Consider the following 18,486-nt stretch of genomic DNA (forward strand, 5'->3'; position numbering starts at 1 on the left):
TTCACAACACTGAACACTCGACTCGTCGACTCCACCCCCCAGACATTTAAACCAAACTCTCAGCCGACTTCAACCAATAGCGTGGCGAGCAAGAGCGAGCAAAGGACACGCCCCCTCTACCACAAAGCCGTCGCCGGTGTCGTGATAGTCGTGAATAGATACCATAGCCCAGAAGCACGGGTTGGTTTTAAGCCTTTTGATTGGCTAGTTAGTTACCTTCTTAAACTTTAATCAATGAGGGTTTTAAATTCAAGTAAACGATTCAGTTACAGTAAGAGATCTCACAAAGAAAAGATCACATTTTTTTTAAAATTTTGCGCAGGTCTGTCTTTGTGAAGTATGTTTTGTTTTTAGAATGTACATAAAGTTTTAATATATTGTTAACTCTAGAAAATGTGACAAGGCAGTCACATGTAAATGTAATGATGAATTGTACATGTAATCTACTAGGATGATGTAGCCTATTCATCAACTCATTTATTTTATTAGCTAAATTAATTAATCAATATATTTGCTCTTTACTCTGTGTGTGTGTACTGAAGTATTATTCAAAGATTATAAGAGTTTTATATTCATATTACGGCTTTTACATTTTATTTTATATTATATTTTCTTTTACTTGTACAAAAGAGCGCTGCCTAGCAACCAGCTACTTAGTAATAATACTAAGTATTATAGTAATAACGGGCTGCCCATCCGGGCTATGGGATCTAGAAGCCTTCGCCTTCTGAAGACAGGGGATGAACGGATCAATTCACTTTGCAGATTGCAGTTCCGGTCTTAACAGGATACGGAAACCGCCTGCGTAAGTGCATGTAATGAGCCTGTGTAAATGACCGGATACAGTAGGCGGGCTCTAGACCAGATCTGAGCACTGAGCAGTAAATAGAGATCAGGCTTTAAGCCAGGGTGACAGCAGGGTGACAGCGACCCGGCTGACTGACAGTGTTGCCATGTCTGCTTATGTCTGCAAGCGACTTTGGGCTTGTTTTTCTGTAAATGCCTTGTAAATATTTGTAGGTGAGTTGCGTTTTTTTGGGCTTGTTTCTAAAATCACTTTCAAAAACTGCCCTAAAGATACACCTTCAGGAGGCTGCAATTCGAAAATGGCCCCTGTCTAAGTCTTAACCTACCCCCCCCCCCCCTATTTCTTTTTCTTCTCTTGTATTTTTTTTTCACCCTTCATACCAGTAATCTATAAGCTAATAAGCTATAAGTATGACATTCTGTATAGTAGTGTGTATATCTGTCTGTCTCTATGTCATCATGATTTGTGTGCATGGGGATCTCATCTGCTTAGTGCTTAATGAGTCTCCCAGTTTAGTAGACCTTCTTGTATATTGTGAATTTGTACTGATGTTCTCATGTCTTACTAAATAAAGTACACCAATCAATCAATCAAAGTTGTTTATTTGGGCTTGTTTCTAAACAAGTGTAGTTGTTTATTTGGGCTTGTTTCTAAAGTGTAGTTGTTTATTTGGGCTTGTTTCTAAAGTGTAGTTGTTTATTTAGGCTTGTTTCTAAAGTGTAGTTGTTTATTTAGGCTTGTTTCTAAAGTGCAGTTAATTTGGGCTCGTTTCCTGATGTTGTTTAAACCAGCTGTTTTTCTAACATTTTCATGTCAAGGACAAGGACGGACCCCCACATTGTTTGTCTGTGGACTGAGAATATTTTGTTTGTGTTGTTAAATATTCCCAATTTTTCAATGTTTTCCCCAAGATTCTTTTGAAATAGCAAATGAATATAGGTTTAAAGTGCTCGTGTGGTCTATATAATAGTCCCTTCTTTTGGGCTTGTTTTCATAGACCTGGTTGCTTATTTCTCTCACAAAAACCTGGCAACACTGCAGACTGACGCAGGTTTATTGGCTTCCATCATTAGTTTCTAGCATCTAGGAGGAGAAACGTTATATTATACTCATGTTAAATTTGTACTGCAATAAATAAACAAATCTGGTTTAAATACCATATCGTAGACTGGTAATATCAGCACCATACACGTTATAGCATGTAATAATGTTTCTATTGCACACATAGGCTATAATAATGTTTGTTTTGAACTAAACACTTACAGAAATAGTGAGGATAGTCAACAGTTGACATAACAACACAAATGGCCTCGCAATAAAATACTATATCATGTCACACACAGCCTATTAGTACTCTAATTATTTGTTTGTTTGTATGTTTACCGTATTTAAAGGTTTACAGGTCTGTGGACTGTTTATATGTTTATTTTCAGAGGTCTGTGGACTACTAGCCAACCATGGATCATACGACGGTAGTTTCTCACGACCGTGATGGATGAACTTAAACATAGTGTTTGCACTTTTTCCATTTACAGCCCCGTACATCTACATAAACGTTCAAATTTCAAATATAAAGTGCTTACCTCATGGCCACGGATGTTAAAATTATGTACAAGCCCTCAGAAATACCCGTATCTTCCGTATTGTTCAATAAAAAGCATTGTAATTCGATCGGTGGCCATTTTCTTCGTATTTCCTCCACATGCTTTCAACTACGCGACCCTATCGGTTGGAGGGGTGTATTGCACTCTGATACGTTATAACTCTATGAGAAAATGGCCACCGATCGTATTAAAATGCTTTTTATTGAACAACACGGAAGATACGGGTACCTTTAAGGGCCCGTACATAATTGGAACATCCGTGGCCATGGTTCAACACTTTATATTTGAAATATGAACGTTCATGTAGATGTAGACGGTTTGTAAATGGAGAAAGTGTAAACACCAGGTTGAAGTTCATCCATGACTGTCATGATATGACAGTTTTAGGGCTAGTTGACATGCATCGCCTCAAAATGTGGATGCATCTATCAATCTATAACTCGCGTTCATTTAGGATTTATTTTGACAGTTGCAAGAAATGTCAACAGAAACTCGTACAAGCTTTGCCCGAGGCTGAAACAATATTCATAATTTGGTGTAGTATTAATTAATAGGCTACACAATACATTAATAATACTTACACCGTTACACCAGCTCGGCTGTCTTCTCCTTAGCTCCGCCCGCTCAGGACGTAGGCTACAGTATATTTAAAAAGCCCAACATACCCTCAACAGGTGGCAGCAGACAGACAGTCAGTAATGGAAGAAGTACTCAATTTTTTTTTACTTAAGTAAAAGTATCAATACTGTAATGTAGAAATACTCTGCAAGTAAAAGTCCGGAATTAAAAATGTACTTGAGTAAAAGTACAAAAGCATTGGTATAAAAATATACTTAACATACAAAAAAGTTTTCAAATGTATAAAATGTACAAAAATCCTTTGAAAATAGCAGATCTACAAGCTCACAATATGTCGCAAAGCGAGGCATTGTGAGCTTGTAGATCGGCTATTTTCAAATAGCTCAAGTAGGCTATATACAGGGCTGAAGTGGTTAATGTAAGTTTTGTAATAATAATAATTTACTAAAGTAATTCCATTTTCAAATAATTGTAGTGGAGTAAAAGTACAATATTTGCCTCTGAGATGTAGTAGAAGTAAAAAGTATTGCAAATACTGAAGAAAGTAAAAAATACCTCAACATTGTACTTAAGTAGGCTACAGTACTTGAGTAAATGTACTTCAGTAAATGTACTTAGCTACTTTACACCACTGACAGGTGGCGGCAGACAGTGGAGGTCGAGAGACGTGAGGAATGCACATAATTGAAATCAGACTACTACATTAACAGGAGGCAGATGATGTTTTATTATGTGCTTCACAATGGCTCCTATCAGCACCTCACAGTTAGCCTATCAAGATGAGACGTTCTTGGCCATTAACCCCCACCTGAACAAGATGTTGTGCCAGGAGGGACTGCCATAAAAGAAGATTTGTGTTGTGTTGATAAAAAACTTTTTCTAAAACCTTTTGAAAATAGCCAATCTACAAGCTCACAAAGCTTCGAATTGGAGATACTTTTGAATAGCCGAAGTATATAAATTTTAGTTTAATGTGGTTAAACTGTTCCTCATTTTGCTGGGGACCCCCTGGAACCCCCTTAAGGACCCCCCAGGGGTCCACAGTGCCCACATTGAGAACCACTGATTTACAGTGGTCGATCACACAGCCTATATTCACTTGTTGCTTCCTTTAATTGAACAAACTAATATTGTACTTTTAATTGTAAATGCTATCAAGGTTCTCATCATCTTCAAGTACGAGCACGGGCCTTCACTTGCCAATAATAGCCTAATTGGATGGATTAATTGCTTTAATGTCTGGGAGAAAATAAGTAGGCCTATCTATCAGACTGGCAGACAAGGTCGCCGGCCCTTTATGCAATCATAAAGTTCAATTATGAAGTTAATTGTTTTCACATTCAAAGCCAAGACAGGGCCTATAACATTATTAGGGCCTACATATGTATGGCTACCAGGCTGCCGCTCCACATACGTCCAATTGAGGCCATTTCATGAGTTTAATGGTGTACAACTCCACCGCCAGGCCAATCATATGTTCCCCCGGGCCATTCCCATGCATATAAGGCAAGGCTGACTGACTGAGATGTCCCGCAGTGACATGGGGGTCTGGTTTTGTCTAAAGATGGTCTGGTGGCGGGTTGGGTTGTAGTAGGGGGGTCCGGAGGCTGAATGCAGCCGGGCAGGGGCAGGGCAGGCGGGCATGGAGGGGAGCTCAACGGGGATTCAGAGCCGGGTGTCGGGTGTCCAGTGCTCTACTGAGCCCGGCCGGTTCTAAAGTAGACCTAGCATGTTGCTGCCGGGGCACATTCCTGGCAAGTCAAGCTTCAACTGTTGGGGGGGCTTGACGGGTCGCCTTTCACAGCGTCTCCCACCCACCCCACCCGAGGGAGAGAAGGCGGCCAGCAGCTGATGGAGGAAGGGGGCGGGGGTCTTCTTCAGACCCTCTCAGACCCCTCAGACGGGTGCATGCGAGAGGCCAGAGAGGCCACCCATTCATTCACATCCCGATGGTTGTCAACCTCTCCTGACATTTCCCTAAGATCTCCTTTTGTCTGGGTTGAGTCAGGATAGAAATGTAGGCCTATAGGCCTATCACTATGACAATTTGGCTTAAAAGCCCCAGTCACTCATATCCCGGCCTATATAGGTGATGATAAATGTTTCAAATTGATATTGGCATTGGAATTATTCCCCCAGAGACATTCAATGTCCCTCCTCAGCTCATACCTGTCATGACGACATGGTTTGTGGTCGGCTAATGTCTATATTTGACTGTCACTTCAGGTGACATTTAGACCGTTATGCTGCTATGCTAAGGATGGCCACTGAGGGTCACCTTTTGACCAAGAGACATTTCTCAGTGAGAATTCCTTGAGGTTTAAGCATTATGAGCTAATGATGTTTCCCCCGAGTCTATTATAAAGACAAGACCAGGATGGAAAAATACCAAATAATGGACTTTAATAAATTATTAATAGTCATGTATATACACTTACATTCACATGTGTTGGGCTACATGTCGATGTTATTGAACTTTTTTTATTAAATATTTTGTGGTTGGTTGCATGGTTCAAGGTTGGTATTCACAGCTTGTTCTCAAGTGCAACACAGACAACATGGCAGCAATAAAATAAATTATGCAGATTTTAAAAATTGCAAAATGTCCATTGACAAGCAAGTTGTTGCTGTGCCACAGCAAGGGTCGTCCTCCATAAAAAGAATCTCCAGGATAGCTGGGTAGATGGGATTTGGAGATGAGGGAAAGATGAAGGTGAAGTGGTATTTAGAAGCACTTCCTGTGCACAATGCTGGGGCCTGCCTCATCGTATTCCTGCTTGCTGATCCACATCTGCTGGAAGGTGGACAGGGAAGCCAGGATGGAGCCACCGATCCAGACAGAGTACTTCCTCTCAGGGGGAGCAATGATCTAGAGAGGAGGAGGAGGAGGATCAGTGGGGTGGTTCATACAGCAAAACACCTGGGCATCTATCAGCTTCCATAATGGCACAGCATGACAGTATATCTGTCTATGACAGTACTAATAGTACAGTGGTTCTCAAATATGTTCATGTCAAGGACCCCGGAAATTGATATGCATTTGGGTGCGGACCCCCAATTTGAAAATTATTTGTGGGAGGGACCCACATAAGAGAACAATTGTCAAAAAAGCTATTTTTCAAAAAAAGCTGATCTACAAGCCCATCAGCTATTTTTGAATAGCTGATGGCTTAACTGTTCCTCATTTAGCTTAGGACCCCCCCCCCCCCCCCCCAAGGACCCCTGGGGGTCCCCGAACCCCACTTTGAGAACCAGTGATCTAGAGTTTCAAAATGCTATGATATGTTTTGCATAAAGTTAATAATTATCCTATTATTATTATTATTATTATTATGATTGTTGTTGTTATTATTATTGTTATTATTTAGTTGATCCACTTGATTCCTGTATTTCTTCTATGACCACTCATTGCCTATCACTATGAGAAGCCTCTTGATGGTTGTATATTTACCTTGATCTTCATGGTGGATGGGGCCAGGGCAGTGATTTCCTTCTGCATCCTGTCAGCGATACCAGGGTACATGGTGGTACCACCGGAAAGCACATTGTTGGCGTACAAGTCCTTGCGGATATCAATGTCGCACTTCATGATGCTGTTGTAGGCAGTCTCATGAATACCAGCAGACTCCATACCTGGTCAGGTGAGAAGATCAAGAGATCATTGAGTAAAGCAAAGCAAAGCATTCATTCATTATAATGTTCCATTTCAGAAATAATGTGTCATGTTTTGGGTAAATATAGCTTTGTTGTCTTTTTTTTTTCTCGTACCAATGAAGGAAGGCTGGAAGAGGGTCTCGGGGCAACGGAATCTCTCGTTTCCGATGGTGATGACCTGACCGTCGGGAAGCTCGTAGCTCTTCTCCAGAGAGCTGGAGGAGGCAGCGGTGGCCATCTCGTTCTCGAAGTCCAGAGCCACATAGCACAACTTCTCCTTGATGTCGCGCACGATCTCACGCTCAGCTGTTTGGAGACAAGTTAGCGTTCAAGTTAGACAAGTTCAGCAGCGACTGCGAAGCCAAGCCTGATTTAATCCTGATTTCCAAAAAAAGAACATCAGAGATACAAGCTCGACAACGCGACACCCTATCAAACGTGATGGAATATAAAGTGAAGCTCTGAAACAAATTGTATTTTTCACGAATAGCTACATCTGCTTAAAAAGTCGATTAGGCCAATTAATTAGGCCTGTATACACTTAAACTATGAATGCAATTAGGCCATAATACAGAATCAGTAATCAAAGTATAGCTATAGCCTATCTTGGACCATATGTGGTTAAATCTTAGATAATAATAAAGGTGACAAATAATGTGTCTATGTTGTTATAGACCAATAGCCTAAACTACTAATTATATTACTTAATTAATAGTAATAATCAACAACAATTGTGTGCCCAATAAACTGTGTTGCAGAGTTGTAGGCTACTTGATGCCAGTGTATTTATTATTTATTCAGTTATCCAGTCATCTATTATTATTATTATTGTTGTTGTTGCTATTATTATTGTCATTATTATTGTCATTATTATTATTGTTATTATTCCCGTACCGGTGGTGACGAAAGAGTAGCCACGCTCTGTGAGGATCTTCATCAGGTAATCGGTCAAGTCGCGACCAGCCAGATCCAGACGCATGATGGCATGGGGAAGAGCATAACCCTCATAAACTGGGACGTTGTGGGTGACACCATCACCAGCATCCAGCACAATACCTGAGAGAGAGAAACAAGGCAAGGATGGAGTTATGTCAGCGGCCCGGCGTCACTCAGATCTGTGCGTAAAACTCGTGCGTAAAATACATGTGTGATGATGATGCATCGCAGCGCTTATCTGATTCATTAAATCAATTAGCTTCTGTGCTGGCACGGATGATGAAAGATCAGTGCTCTAGTAACATCAGCTCAATACTAGTTTTGTTCTTTCATCTGTATATTTGTCTGTCTGTCATTAAATGTTGCCATGAATTGAGTACAAAGGACCCCAATGGAAACACCCAATTGGGTTTAAAATCCTCTTAGCAGACCTTGTATTGAACTGTACTAATCTGTGCTTGTTTTTTTGTTGCAAAATGCTAATAAAGTATTAAATCAAAAGTATATTCAATCAAAAACATTTGCCATCTAAATCTGCTGACTATGTGTGAGTTGTAGCCCTTGTGTTTTTTTTATGTGATTATGTTTTAAGTTTAAGTCCTCTGTGGGTAAGTTGTATCTGTTTGTTTTGTCAGTATATTGTATTGTTTCTATCGGGTGTTGTTGTTGTTGTTGTTGTTGTTGTTGTTGGGTTGTTGTGTTGTCGTGTTGTGGTTGTTGTGTGTCAGTTTCTCACCGGTGGTACGACCGGAAGCGTACAGGGACAGGACAGCCTGGATGGCCACATACATGGCTGGGACGTTGAAGGTCTCAAACATGATCTGGGTCATCTTCTCCCTGTTGGCCTTGGGGTTCAGTGGGGCTTCAGTGAGCAGGGTAGGGTGCTCCTCGGGTGCCACTCTCAGCTCGTTGTAGAAGGTGTGATGCCAGATCTTCTCCATATCATCCCAGTTGGTGATGATGCCGTGCTCGATGGGGTACTTCAGAGTCAGGATACCTCTCTTGCTCTGGGCCTCGTCTCCTACATAGGAGTCCTTCTGACCCATACCGACCATGACACCCTGGAAGAGAGAGAAGAGAGAGAGGTGGTCAGTCGAGGCATGTCCAACAATCGGTGGTGGAAAAAGTACATATTTTACTTAAGTGAAAGTATCAACACTGCAATGTAAAACTACTCTGTTACAAGTAAAAGTCCAGAATACAAAATTTACTCGAGTAAAAGTACAAAAGTATTGGTATCAAAATGTATACTTAAAGTACCAAAAGTTGAAAGTAATCAATGTGCAGAATGTCCCATTTCACAGGTTTTCAAAGGTATAAATTGTATAAAAATATTTTGTATGGAGTAGAAGTAAAAAAAAAATACCTCAACATTGTACTTAAGTACAATATTTGAGTAAATGTACTTAGTTATTTTACACCACTGCCAACAATCCAAAGCGCGCAGATAAAAGTGACCTTGTAGCCGAGCTTAAAGTCTTTACCATCGCGTTGTTTGGTTGCGTAATATGTATCTATGTCATCTCTATGTCAGAAAGGACATGGACATGCTTGGCATGTCATGAAGGCATCTGGGAGGAGAAGCTAAAAATTGTGCGGCTGCCAACGTCTCACATAAAGATCGTGACACATGACAGGAGGGAGTCAAAGGGCCATATATTACAGACCAAAGCATTACTGACAGTCAGACTGTAAAGTCCTGGGTGTCAATTTAACTCCGAGAGAGTAGTGATTTAACCAAATGGACCCGTAAGAGAGCTCAAAGTTAAATTAAGACTATAAGGAGAGCTATTACTGTGTAATAGCTGTGTAATGTCTCCGAATAAGATACAGGAGGCCTGCATACTAGTGTGTGATACATTCTAACAATAAACTGCATAGTTTCCAGAGAACTGTCAGTCCACTAAAAATAGTCAATTTGGAGCAAACGATTTTGGTCAAACGAATATTAGTTTGAATTGAAGTTTATATATATTAATTCAATATCGGGTAATGATCCCGCTATATTATCTCAAATATGGTTCCAGTTATAGGTTTATTTATCCTTGGAGGAAGCAGTTATTCTTTCCTAAAGATGTCCTCTATGTAATGTATGTATAGGCTATGTCGGTGTTTCTTTTCATCCTTTGGGTTTATTATACCTGATGACGGGGGCGTCCAACGATGGAAGGGAAGACGGCCCTGGGGGCATCGTCTCCGGCGAAGCCAGCCTTCACAAGGCCGGAGCCGTTGTCGCACACAAGGGCGGTAGTTTCATCGTCGTCACACATGATGGCTTCTGTATGGGTGGAGAAGAGGTGAAACAAACAATGAGATCAGCTGTCACCTGTTGTCAGCGCTGCATGCGTAATGGTGACATAAAGTGACACTCAAGAATGATGATGATGATACCTCTACTTGCCCTGCTGTTTGTTCTTCTAGCCTATACTCTGACTTTACACATGTCTTAAATACACTCGCGTTTGCTTTTAGCTGTTGTAGTAGTTAAAATCAAATTAATCTCAGCGTTTGTCTAGGTTTGTTTGGGTGAATGAACCACTGACAACATGCCGTTACGCATGGCAGTGGCCAGTCACACATCGCCTGGCCTACACAACACAAATCACTCAACATGGAATAATGGGCATTTCATTCGTTTTCCTTTGACAATCTATTATAAATGTAATAACATGTTAACGAACCTATAAAGGCTACTTTATCACCTGGATCTGATCTGCCGAAGTTTAAGCCTAAAGCTTACATTATTCTAATGCACTCGAAATGCCAATTAAGTGGTGATTGCATTGTTATATTTATAATATGAATATATAATAACAATAATTATTATTACAATATTATTATGTAATAGTAAACAAGTTGTTCTCTCTATCTTCTCTATTAGTAGGAATATTAAGTCTGCTCTTTATAGGTAAAGTTATTCTCTCTCTATTAGAAATAATATTAAGTCTGCTCTTTGTTATTCTCTTTATATTAGAAAGTTATATTAAGTCTGCTCTTTAGGTAAAGTTATTCTCTCTCTATTAGAAATAATATGAAGTCTGCTCTTTAGGTAAAGTTATTCTCTCTCTATTAGAAAGAATATGAAGTCTGCTCTAAGTTATTCTCTCTCTATTAGAAATAATATTAAGTCTGCTCTTTAGGTAAAGTTCTCTATTAGAAAGAGCATTAAGGCTGCTCTTTAAGTAAAAGCTATTCTCTCTATAAAGAATATTAAGGCTACTCTTTAGGTAAATTATTCTCTCTCTACTAGAAAGAATATTAAGGCTGCTCTTTAGGTAAATTATTATCTCTCTATCAGAGAGAATATCAAGGCTGCTCTTTAGGTAAAAGCTATTCTCTCTATAAATAATATTAAGGCTGCTCTTTAGGTAAATTATTCTCTCTCTATTAGACATAATATTAAGTCTGCTCTTTAGGTAAAGTTATTTGGCTGAGGGCGCATGGCGTCTCCCAGCATCAGCATCTACTGTATATCCAAACTACACTGTCAGACCAAAGAGAGCACTGAACTCCTGAGTGTCAATGTAACTCTGATGAGAGTTGTACAAATGGAACCACGTGTGTCCATTTGTACACTCAGAAAATGTACAAATGGACCAAAAATGGACCCGTGGAGCCACATGTACCCAAAAACCCATGTGGAACTCAAGATGTTGCACAAATGTAACCAAATGGACACATTTTGGTTACATTTGCGCACACTCAAAGAGTTAAATGAACACTCAGCATTTCACAGTGATATCCTCCACAAAGAGTTCCCGGTGTTATTCCCAGTGGTAACTGGTCCCAGATCAACTCTTATATCAGGCTAACTTCAGACTTCAGACTCCGCTAGAAGTCTTCAGTGTTTGGCTCCATAGTCTATGCCATGGGTCTCCTGCATATAGCTTCAGAGGAAAGCTTGCCTGGTCCTGGTCTTATCTGCTCCTATTAGCTGTGTATAGGTCCCTGGATCCTGTTTAGCTTGTCCCTGGTGGTGGTCTCTGGTGGTCTCAGTCTTACCTTAGGGGGTTGTTGTTGCTCGAGGAGAGGAGAAAAGACCCAAGGTAGTGCTGCTGCTTGATTCTTGAACCAGCTACGTTCTTCAGTAATCCTGCTCTGGCTTATATACCCGACCTCCTACCATTCACTGGCCCTCATCCCGGCCCTCAAGCCATATTAGGCCGTTGACAGGTCTGGGGGCGACATCTGGGGGGGCGGGGGGAGACGGAAGAGGTTAGACACAGAGCTGGGGACGCTGCGCGCTCCCGAGACCCCGCCGGCTCTCCAGGAGGGAGAGACGAGCGCGCGCCATATATGGAACTGTCGCTTTGACCTCCCTCTCCGTGTGTGTGTGCGTACTGTGTTGGTGTCCCCCCCCCTCCCTCTCCTGCACCTCGTCGGGGTGGTGTTCCCCCCTCGAGGGCCGTATATGGAGCTTTGTACCGAGGAGGGACAGATAGAGGGGGTAGATTTGGTGCTTAACGGGCCCACATCGAGCCTCAAACCCGGGACAATATGCTGCCCTCATCGCTTCCATGCAGGGCAAGCCGGCCAGCCTGGCCTGGACGTCACTGATTGACGTGTTGGTCTGTGCGTAAAGTGTTTTATCGGTTAAGACAGAAAGTAACAGGCAGGCTGGCAGTGGTGGAAAAAAGCACTCACATTTTTTATTTAACTGAAAGTATCAATACTGCAATGTAAAAAAATACTCTGTTACAAGTAAAAGTCCGGAATAAAAAATTTACTTGAGTAAAAGTACAAAAGTAGGCCTACTTAAAGTACCAAAAGTAGAAATTACTCATTGTGCAGAATGTCACATTTCACAAGTTTTCAAATGTATACAAATCTTTTGAAAATAGCAGATCTACAAGCTAACAATGCATGCATTGTGAACTTGTAGATTTTCAAATGGCCAAAATGTATATAGGGCTGAAGTGAGTAATGTATGTTATGTAATAATAATAACAATCTACAAAGTAACTAGTAATTAAAGTTATCAAACAATTGTAGTGGAGTAAAAGTATAATATTTGCCTCAGAGATGTAGTGGAGTAGAAGTAAAAGTACTGAAAATTGGAAATACTCCAGTAAAGTAAAAATACTTTTACTCACATACAGTAAATGTACTTCGTTACTTTACACCACTGCAGGCAGGTTCACAAATACACAGGAAGTGAAATGTAATTTCAGAAACACATTTTTGTGCACATGATTATGAAAGCAAATTTATTTTAAAAAATAATTTAAAAAAATGTTAATATCATCACGTGATTTAATTAAATTCACAAGGCTGACATTAATGGCACTTATAAAGCCATGAAAGAAAGCAGTGATACAAGACTATTGTAATATTTTAATAGTGCAATATTGGACCCAAAATACATTACAATGCCATTCCTTACAATTTTGCCAAAGGCTTGCAAAAATATATTTGACCATGCATGGGCATTTTGTAGGGTGGAATGTCTTTTTTTTTATTAACTAATCAATGCCGTTGTTTATTATGCAACCATTACAAATCCATTCAGAGTTAATCCTGGTATTCTGGCATTTTTCTTTCCAATGCCTTTATTGCAGAAAGGGACATTGACTAAAGTGCAAAATTCTGATCATAGTAAACGTGTCATGTATGAGTATGATTATGAATAAGGTGGGAAAATAATCATTAAAAGAAACATGGCCAACTACTGAAACTGTATCTGTGAGGCAGACAGATTAAATTTAACTGGAGTGGTGGATGGGAGCGTGTGTGTGTGTGTGTGTGTGTGTGTGTGTGTGTGTGTGTGTGTGTGTGTGTGTGTGTGTGTGTGTGTGTGTGTGTGTGTGTGTGTGTGTGTGTGTGTGTGTGTGTGTGTGTGTGTGTGTGTGTGTGTGTGCATGAGAGAGAGAGAGAGAAAGAGAGAGAGAGAGAGAGAGAGAGAGAGAGAGAGAGAGAGGGAGAGAGGGAGAGAGAGAGGCAGACAGGCAGAGACAAAGACGAAAATACAGCATGTATAACAGCATATGTTTGTGGGAGTGTGTGTGTGTGTGTGTGTGTGTGTGTGTGTGTGTGTGTGTGTGTGTGTAGGTGTGTGTTGGTTCCTAACTTGGGGCGTGAGGGGCGAGGGAGGTGCAAGGCAGCTCAGAATAAACTCCAAGGAAGTGACGATGACACATGTTCACAGAGAGAGAGAGAGAGAGAGGAGAGGGAGGGACTGACTGAGGAAGAGAGAGACAGAGGTGTTGAACCAGTGACATATGGGGTAATAGTGACACAACATGCAAATTCATGTTTTCTATAGAGGCAAAACAAGAGTGAGAGAGACAGCTGATGAATATCTGCAAAGTCAAAGTGTGATTATTAGCAACTCTGTTAATCAACAGCAAAAGTTACTTGAATCCCAGCGTCCCAATTCATGGGGTTCAGCAAAAAAAATTGCTGATCTATAAGCCTGTAGATTGGCCCTTTTCGGAGAAGAGATTCTGCAACGTAGAAATACTCTGTTACAAGTAAACGTCCGGAATTCAAAATGTACTTGAGTACAGAAGTATTGGCATCAAAATGTACTTACAGTACCAAAAGTAAAAGTACTCATTATGCAGAATGTCCCATTTCAAGTTTTCAAATGTATTAGAATCTTTTGAAAATAGCAGATCCACAAGCTCACAATGCAACGCATTGTGACCTTGTAGATCGGTTATTTTGGCCGATAGGGCTGAAGTGGTTAATGTATGTTTCGTAATAATAATCAAAATCTACAAAGTAACTAACTCAAGTTTTCAAATAATTGTAGTGGAGTAAAAGTAAAATTTTTGCCTCTGAGATGTAGTGGAGTAGAAGTAAAAGTACTTGAAATTGGAAATACTAAAGTAAAGTACAAATACCTCAAAATTGTACTTAAGTACAGTAGCCTACTTGAGTACATGTACTTAGTTACTTTCCACCACTGCTAATATACAGCCCATGGGGGGTCTCCTGTCAAGTGGCTAGAGTTGTCACTACACCATGTTTACAATCTGATTGACAATCAGGATTTTGCGGTGCAAATGATTTGGCTAAAGACAGGATATGAGATAAACATGAAAGAAATCGAGACAATATGTACTAGAAAGCAAGAAAAAAGCTGAGAAAATTTGTGCAAAAAAACTAAACAAAACAACAATTATCTGAAATTAAAATGAATGAAAAATATACTGTAGTTGAGAACTGTATAGGGGAAATCAGCCATCTACATGGGCACACACTCAGTGAGATCCTCGGTGGCATACAACAAGGTTAGTTAAAAACACATCACAAAAAGAGGGGGGGGGGGCACAGGTTAAAACTAAGAGAAGACAAATTATATTATAAATTATATTATGAATAAGCCTAAAAAGCATTAAAAAGGTGTCACTGGGAATAATAATAATCCTTTGTCATTGCACATAGACCCATAAATATCTAAAACTAAGACCATTAGTCCAGTTCATAGGCCCAGTGGCTGGTCCTGCAGTTAAAGAGCCTAATTGCTGTTAAGGAGGTTTCACACATGCAGGAGGAGAGAAATGAAGATGTTCAATATGCTACAGGACCCACATTCTTTTTATATTGTAACATAAAGAATCAGTCAGGATTCAATTACTGCGGTGTTAAAGGAGGGTATAGGGTAGGCCGGGTAGGCTAAGGATTTAAGATCTTAAACATCAAATCATATTTTATATAAATCAATGGAAGTGCACCTCTGTAGATATTCAGGAGCCATTTGCCACAGTTTGTTGTTTGGATGAAAAAAACAAATGAAATTCGTAGAGGAACCATGTGTGACATTAACAGTCTCTAATCAACTGGGTGCCTGCATGGTGACTCAGCCAGTTAGAGTGCACTTTGAACCCGAGTTCGAATCCGACTCCCGCCGATGTCTCCCTTCTCCTCTCTCTGACCTCTGTTTCCTTGTAACTCTACTATCTAACAAAGCAAAACGCCATTTTTTTTCTCAGAGTAAAAAGAGAACATGTTTGTGTTTTAGCTTCGGTCTTTTTATGTTTCTTCGATGGTTTGATGTTTTATGTTGCACTGCAAGTGGCTGAGGGGTGTTGTGGAATTCTGGATCAATCAGCAATCGATGAGGCACATATGAGTAGAGACAATATTCTAGGCAGTGGTGGAAAAAGTACTCACATTTTCTACTTAAGTAGAAACTGCAATATAGAAATACTCGGTTACAAGGCCTGTGTTCAAAATGTTACTTGAGTAAAAGTACAAAAGTATTGGCATCAAAATATACTTAAAGTACCAAAAGTAAAAGTACTAAGATGTTTGAAAATAGCAGATCTACACGCTCACAACACGTTGCGATGCGACGTGTTGTGAGCTTGTAGATCGGCTATAGGGCTAAAGTGGTTAATGTATGTTTTACAATATAATAATGTATATCTGCAAACTAAAGTGTTAAAATAGTTGTAGCGGAGTAAAAGTACAATATTTGCCTCTGAGATGTAGTGGAGTAGAAGTAAAAGTATAGACAATTGGAAATACTCCAGTAAAGTAAAAGTACCTCAAAATTGTACTTAAGTACAGTACTTGAGTAAATGTACTCTACACCACACCACTGTTTTATGTTGCACTGCAAGTGGCTGAGGGGTGTTGTGGAATTCTGGATCAATCAGCAATCGATGAGATGAGACATGAGTGTTATTGTACTTTTCCCCCCATGATATCATAAAGCATTAATCATCACCACCTAGAATATTGTCTCGACTCCTACAGTATGTAGGAGTCGAGACAATATTCTAGGTGGTGATGATTAATGCTTTATGATATCATGGGGGGAAAAGTACAATAACACTCATGTCATTGGTACGGTAGTTCTGCCATGCAGCACAGGGCAGAGATCATAGTTATACTGTAGCTGCTTCAAGGACAAACTGAACCATAACAAGATAGGCTGTACCAACAATAGCTATTAGGCCTATAGTGGAGACATCTAGGCTCTTACAAGCCAAATATCATGATGTATTGTAGAAGTATTATGGTAAAATAGTGATGGTAAAATATAAAGGTTAGATATAAGCAGCCATTTCTTCCACAGGGGGAACGGTATTTCATATTCTTTATGAATATGTGCATAGAGGGAAGTTGACAAATGAAGTGATTCTGAATCTGAAGACACACAAAATGTGTCAACCAGCTTAACCCATCTAGGGTCATGGGGACTCCGCAGCTCCGTAAGAGGAGGTGGGACAGGGGACACACTGTAAGAAGGGGGTGGGTGTGCGGTGGGGGCACTCGCACTACGCACTCCGTAAGGAGTCGGGGTGGGGGGTGTGGGACACTCCGTAAGAGGAGGTGGGACAGGGGACACACTGTAAGAAGGGGGTGGGTGTGTGGTGGGGGCACTCGCACTACGCACTCCGTAAGGGTGGGGGTGGGGGGGTACTGGCACTCCGTAAGGAGTCGGGGTGGGGGGTGTGGGACACTCCGTAAGAGGAGGTGGGACGGGGGGGACACTGTAAGAAGGTGGGGGGGTGGGGGGCACTGGCACGCCGTAAGAGGGGGGGGGGCACTCCGTAAGAGGAGTAGAGAGAAATTGAGACGGGTTAGAAAGAGAGAGAGAGAGAGAGAGAGAGAGTAAAGGTGGGGGTAAGGAGTAGAGCGAAGTAGAGAATGTGTGTGTGTGTGTGTGTGTGTGTGTGTGTGTGTGTGTGTGTGTGTGTGCGTGTGCGTGTGCGTGTGCGTGTGCGTGTGCGTGTGTGTGTGTGTGTGTGTGTGTGTGTGTGTGTGTGTGTGTGTGTGTGTGTGAAAGGGAGTGTGGGGGGTGCCAGAGTGGTAAGCTACTTTTAAGCACTTGTTGTTAGTCGCTGCAGAGCAGAGAAGAGTCCGTCTGCACAACGCCTAAAATGTAAATGGATGAGGGTTGGCAGGCAGTTGTTGAGGAGAGAGGAGGAGGGAAGGGAAGGGGGGGAGGCGGGGGAGGTGAGAGGAGGTCAGACTGAGGGGCTAACGTGGGTGGGTGTGGTGGTGGTGGTGGAGGGGGGGGGGGGGGCGGGGGGGGGGGGGGGGGGTGAAGCAGGTGTAGTAGTTGTAAGAAGACTCACATTCGAGCCAGCTGGAAGTAGAGACAGACTGACGGACGGCACCAACGCTTTCTCAAAGGAGTGTTTGTCCACCTGGCTACACTTTTTATTTTTATTTTTAGATGTTTTTTTTTTGAAGAACAGGGAAAACTGTTGCACCTTTTTTTGTCCTTTAGTCACGGTTGACTGCAGCCAGGTTGCGGTGGTCTCAAAAACATAAAGGAAAACTGGCAGAAAAAGACTCGCTCGCTGCATAGAAATTAAGGAAGACTCCTTCGACAGAGACATGAGAAAATATAATTTCTTTATTTTCAATGCTCATAATGTGCTCTGTGCTCATAGTGAGGGGTGAATTTAAAAAAAACATAAATTCATTTTAATTCACCCCTCACTATGAGCACAGAGCACATTATGAGCATTTAAAATAAAGACATTATATTTTCTTAAGTCTGTCTAGAGAGTTTTCCTTAATTTCTATGCAGCGAGCGAGTCTTTTTCAGCCAGTTTTCCTAGATGTTTTTTTTTGCGCGAATGCTTGAACCATTGCAGGGCTGCAGAAGTGTGGAGAGAGAGTGGGACATGGCAGGGTAGATGTTTTTCTTAATCAAACTAAGTAAGTAAGTATAGGTCTGAATGGTTTATTGTCAGTATCAATCGAGCAACGAGGCCGTCTATTTTTTTACGATGCATTAGACCCCTGGCTGATGGATTGCTGAGGTGGAGCGCCACACCTATACCATCAGCTCTCCGTACTTACTGAACGTTGTATACTGATTGATTCGCTGAGTTGGCGGTGCATGCCCGGGATCGAACCCATGCAGGACCTGCAGCGGTCCTACCGACTGAGCAGGCCGGGCACAGCTGACAGCTCTTAATTCATTCCCAGGGGCAG

At 41.2% G+C, this 18,486-nt stretch overlaps 1 protein-coding gene across 1 annotated transcript; it reads right to left on the reverse strand.

Annotated features, from left to right (window-relative positions):
* Positions 1-5,371: 5,371 nt before the first annotated feature.
* LOC308076821 (actin, alpha skeletal muscle A) lies at positions 5,372-11,719 on the reverse strand. Its single transcript, XM_080417313.1, has 7 exons — positions 11,584-11,719; positions 9,723-9,859; positions 8,318-8,642; positions 7,540-7,701; positions 6,760-6,951; positions 6,443-6,624; positions 5,372-5,860 (listed from the first exon to the last, which is right to left on the reverse strand). The coding sequence occupies exons 2-7, from the start codon at positions 9,849-9,851 to the stop codon at positions 5,717-5,719; spliced, it is 1,134 nt and encodes a 377-aa protein (XP_080273439.1). The 5' UTR covers positions 9,852-9,859; positions 11,584-11,719; the 3' UTR covers positions 5,372-5,716.
* Positions 11,720-18,486: the final 6,767 nt, after the last annotated feature.

The sequence above is a fragment of the Gymnoscopelus braueri genome (assembly GCF_963280865.1).
Source record: "Gymnoscopelus braueri genome assembly, chromosome: 1".
Taxonomy (NCBI): Eukaryota; Metazoa; Chordata; class Actinopteri; order Myctophiformes; family Myctophidae; genus Gymnoscopelus; species Gymnoscopelus braueri.

Coding starts and splice junctions, on each gene's coding strand:
- LOC308076821 (XM_080417313.1), bottom strand. CDS start 9,851: ATGTGTGACGACGATGAAACTACCGCCCTTGTGTGCGACAACGGCTCC. Junction 7,702..8,317: donor CGCTTCCGGTCGTACCACCG/GTGAGAAACTGA, acceptor TCTCTCTCTCAG/GTATTGTGCTGGATGCTGGT. Junction 6,625..6,759: donor CTTCCAGCCTTCCTTCATTG/GTACGAGAAAAA, acceptor TCACCTGACCAG/GTATGGAGTCTGCTGGTATT.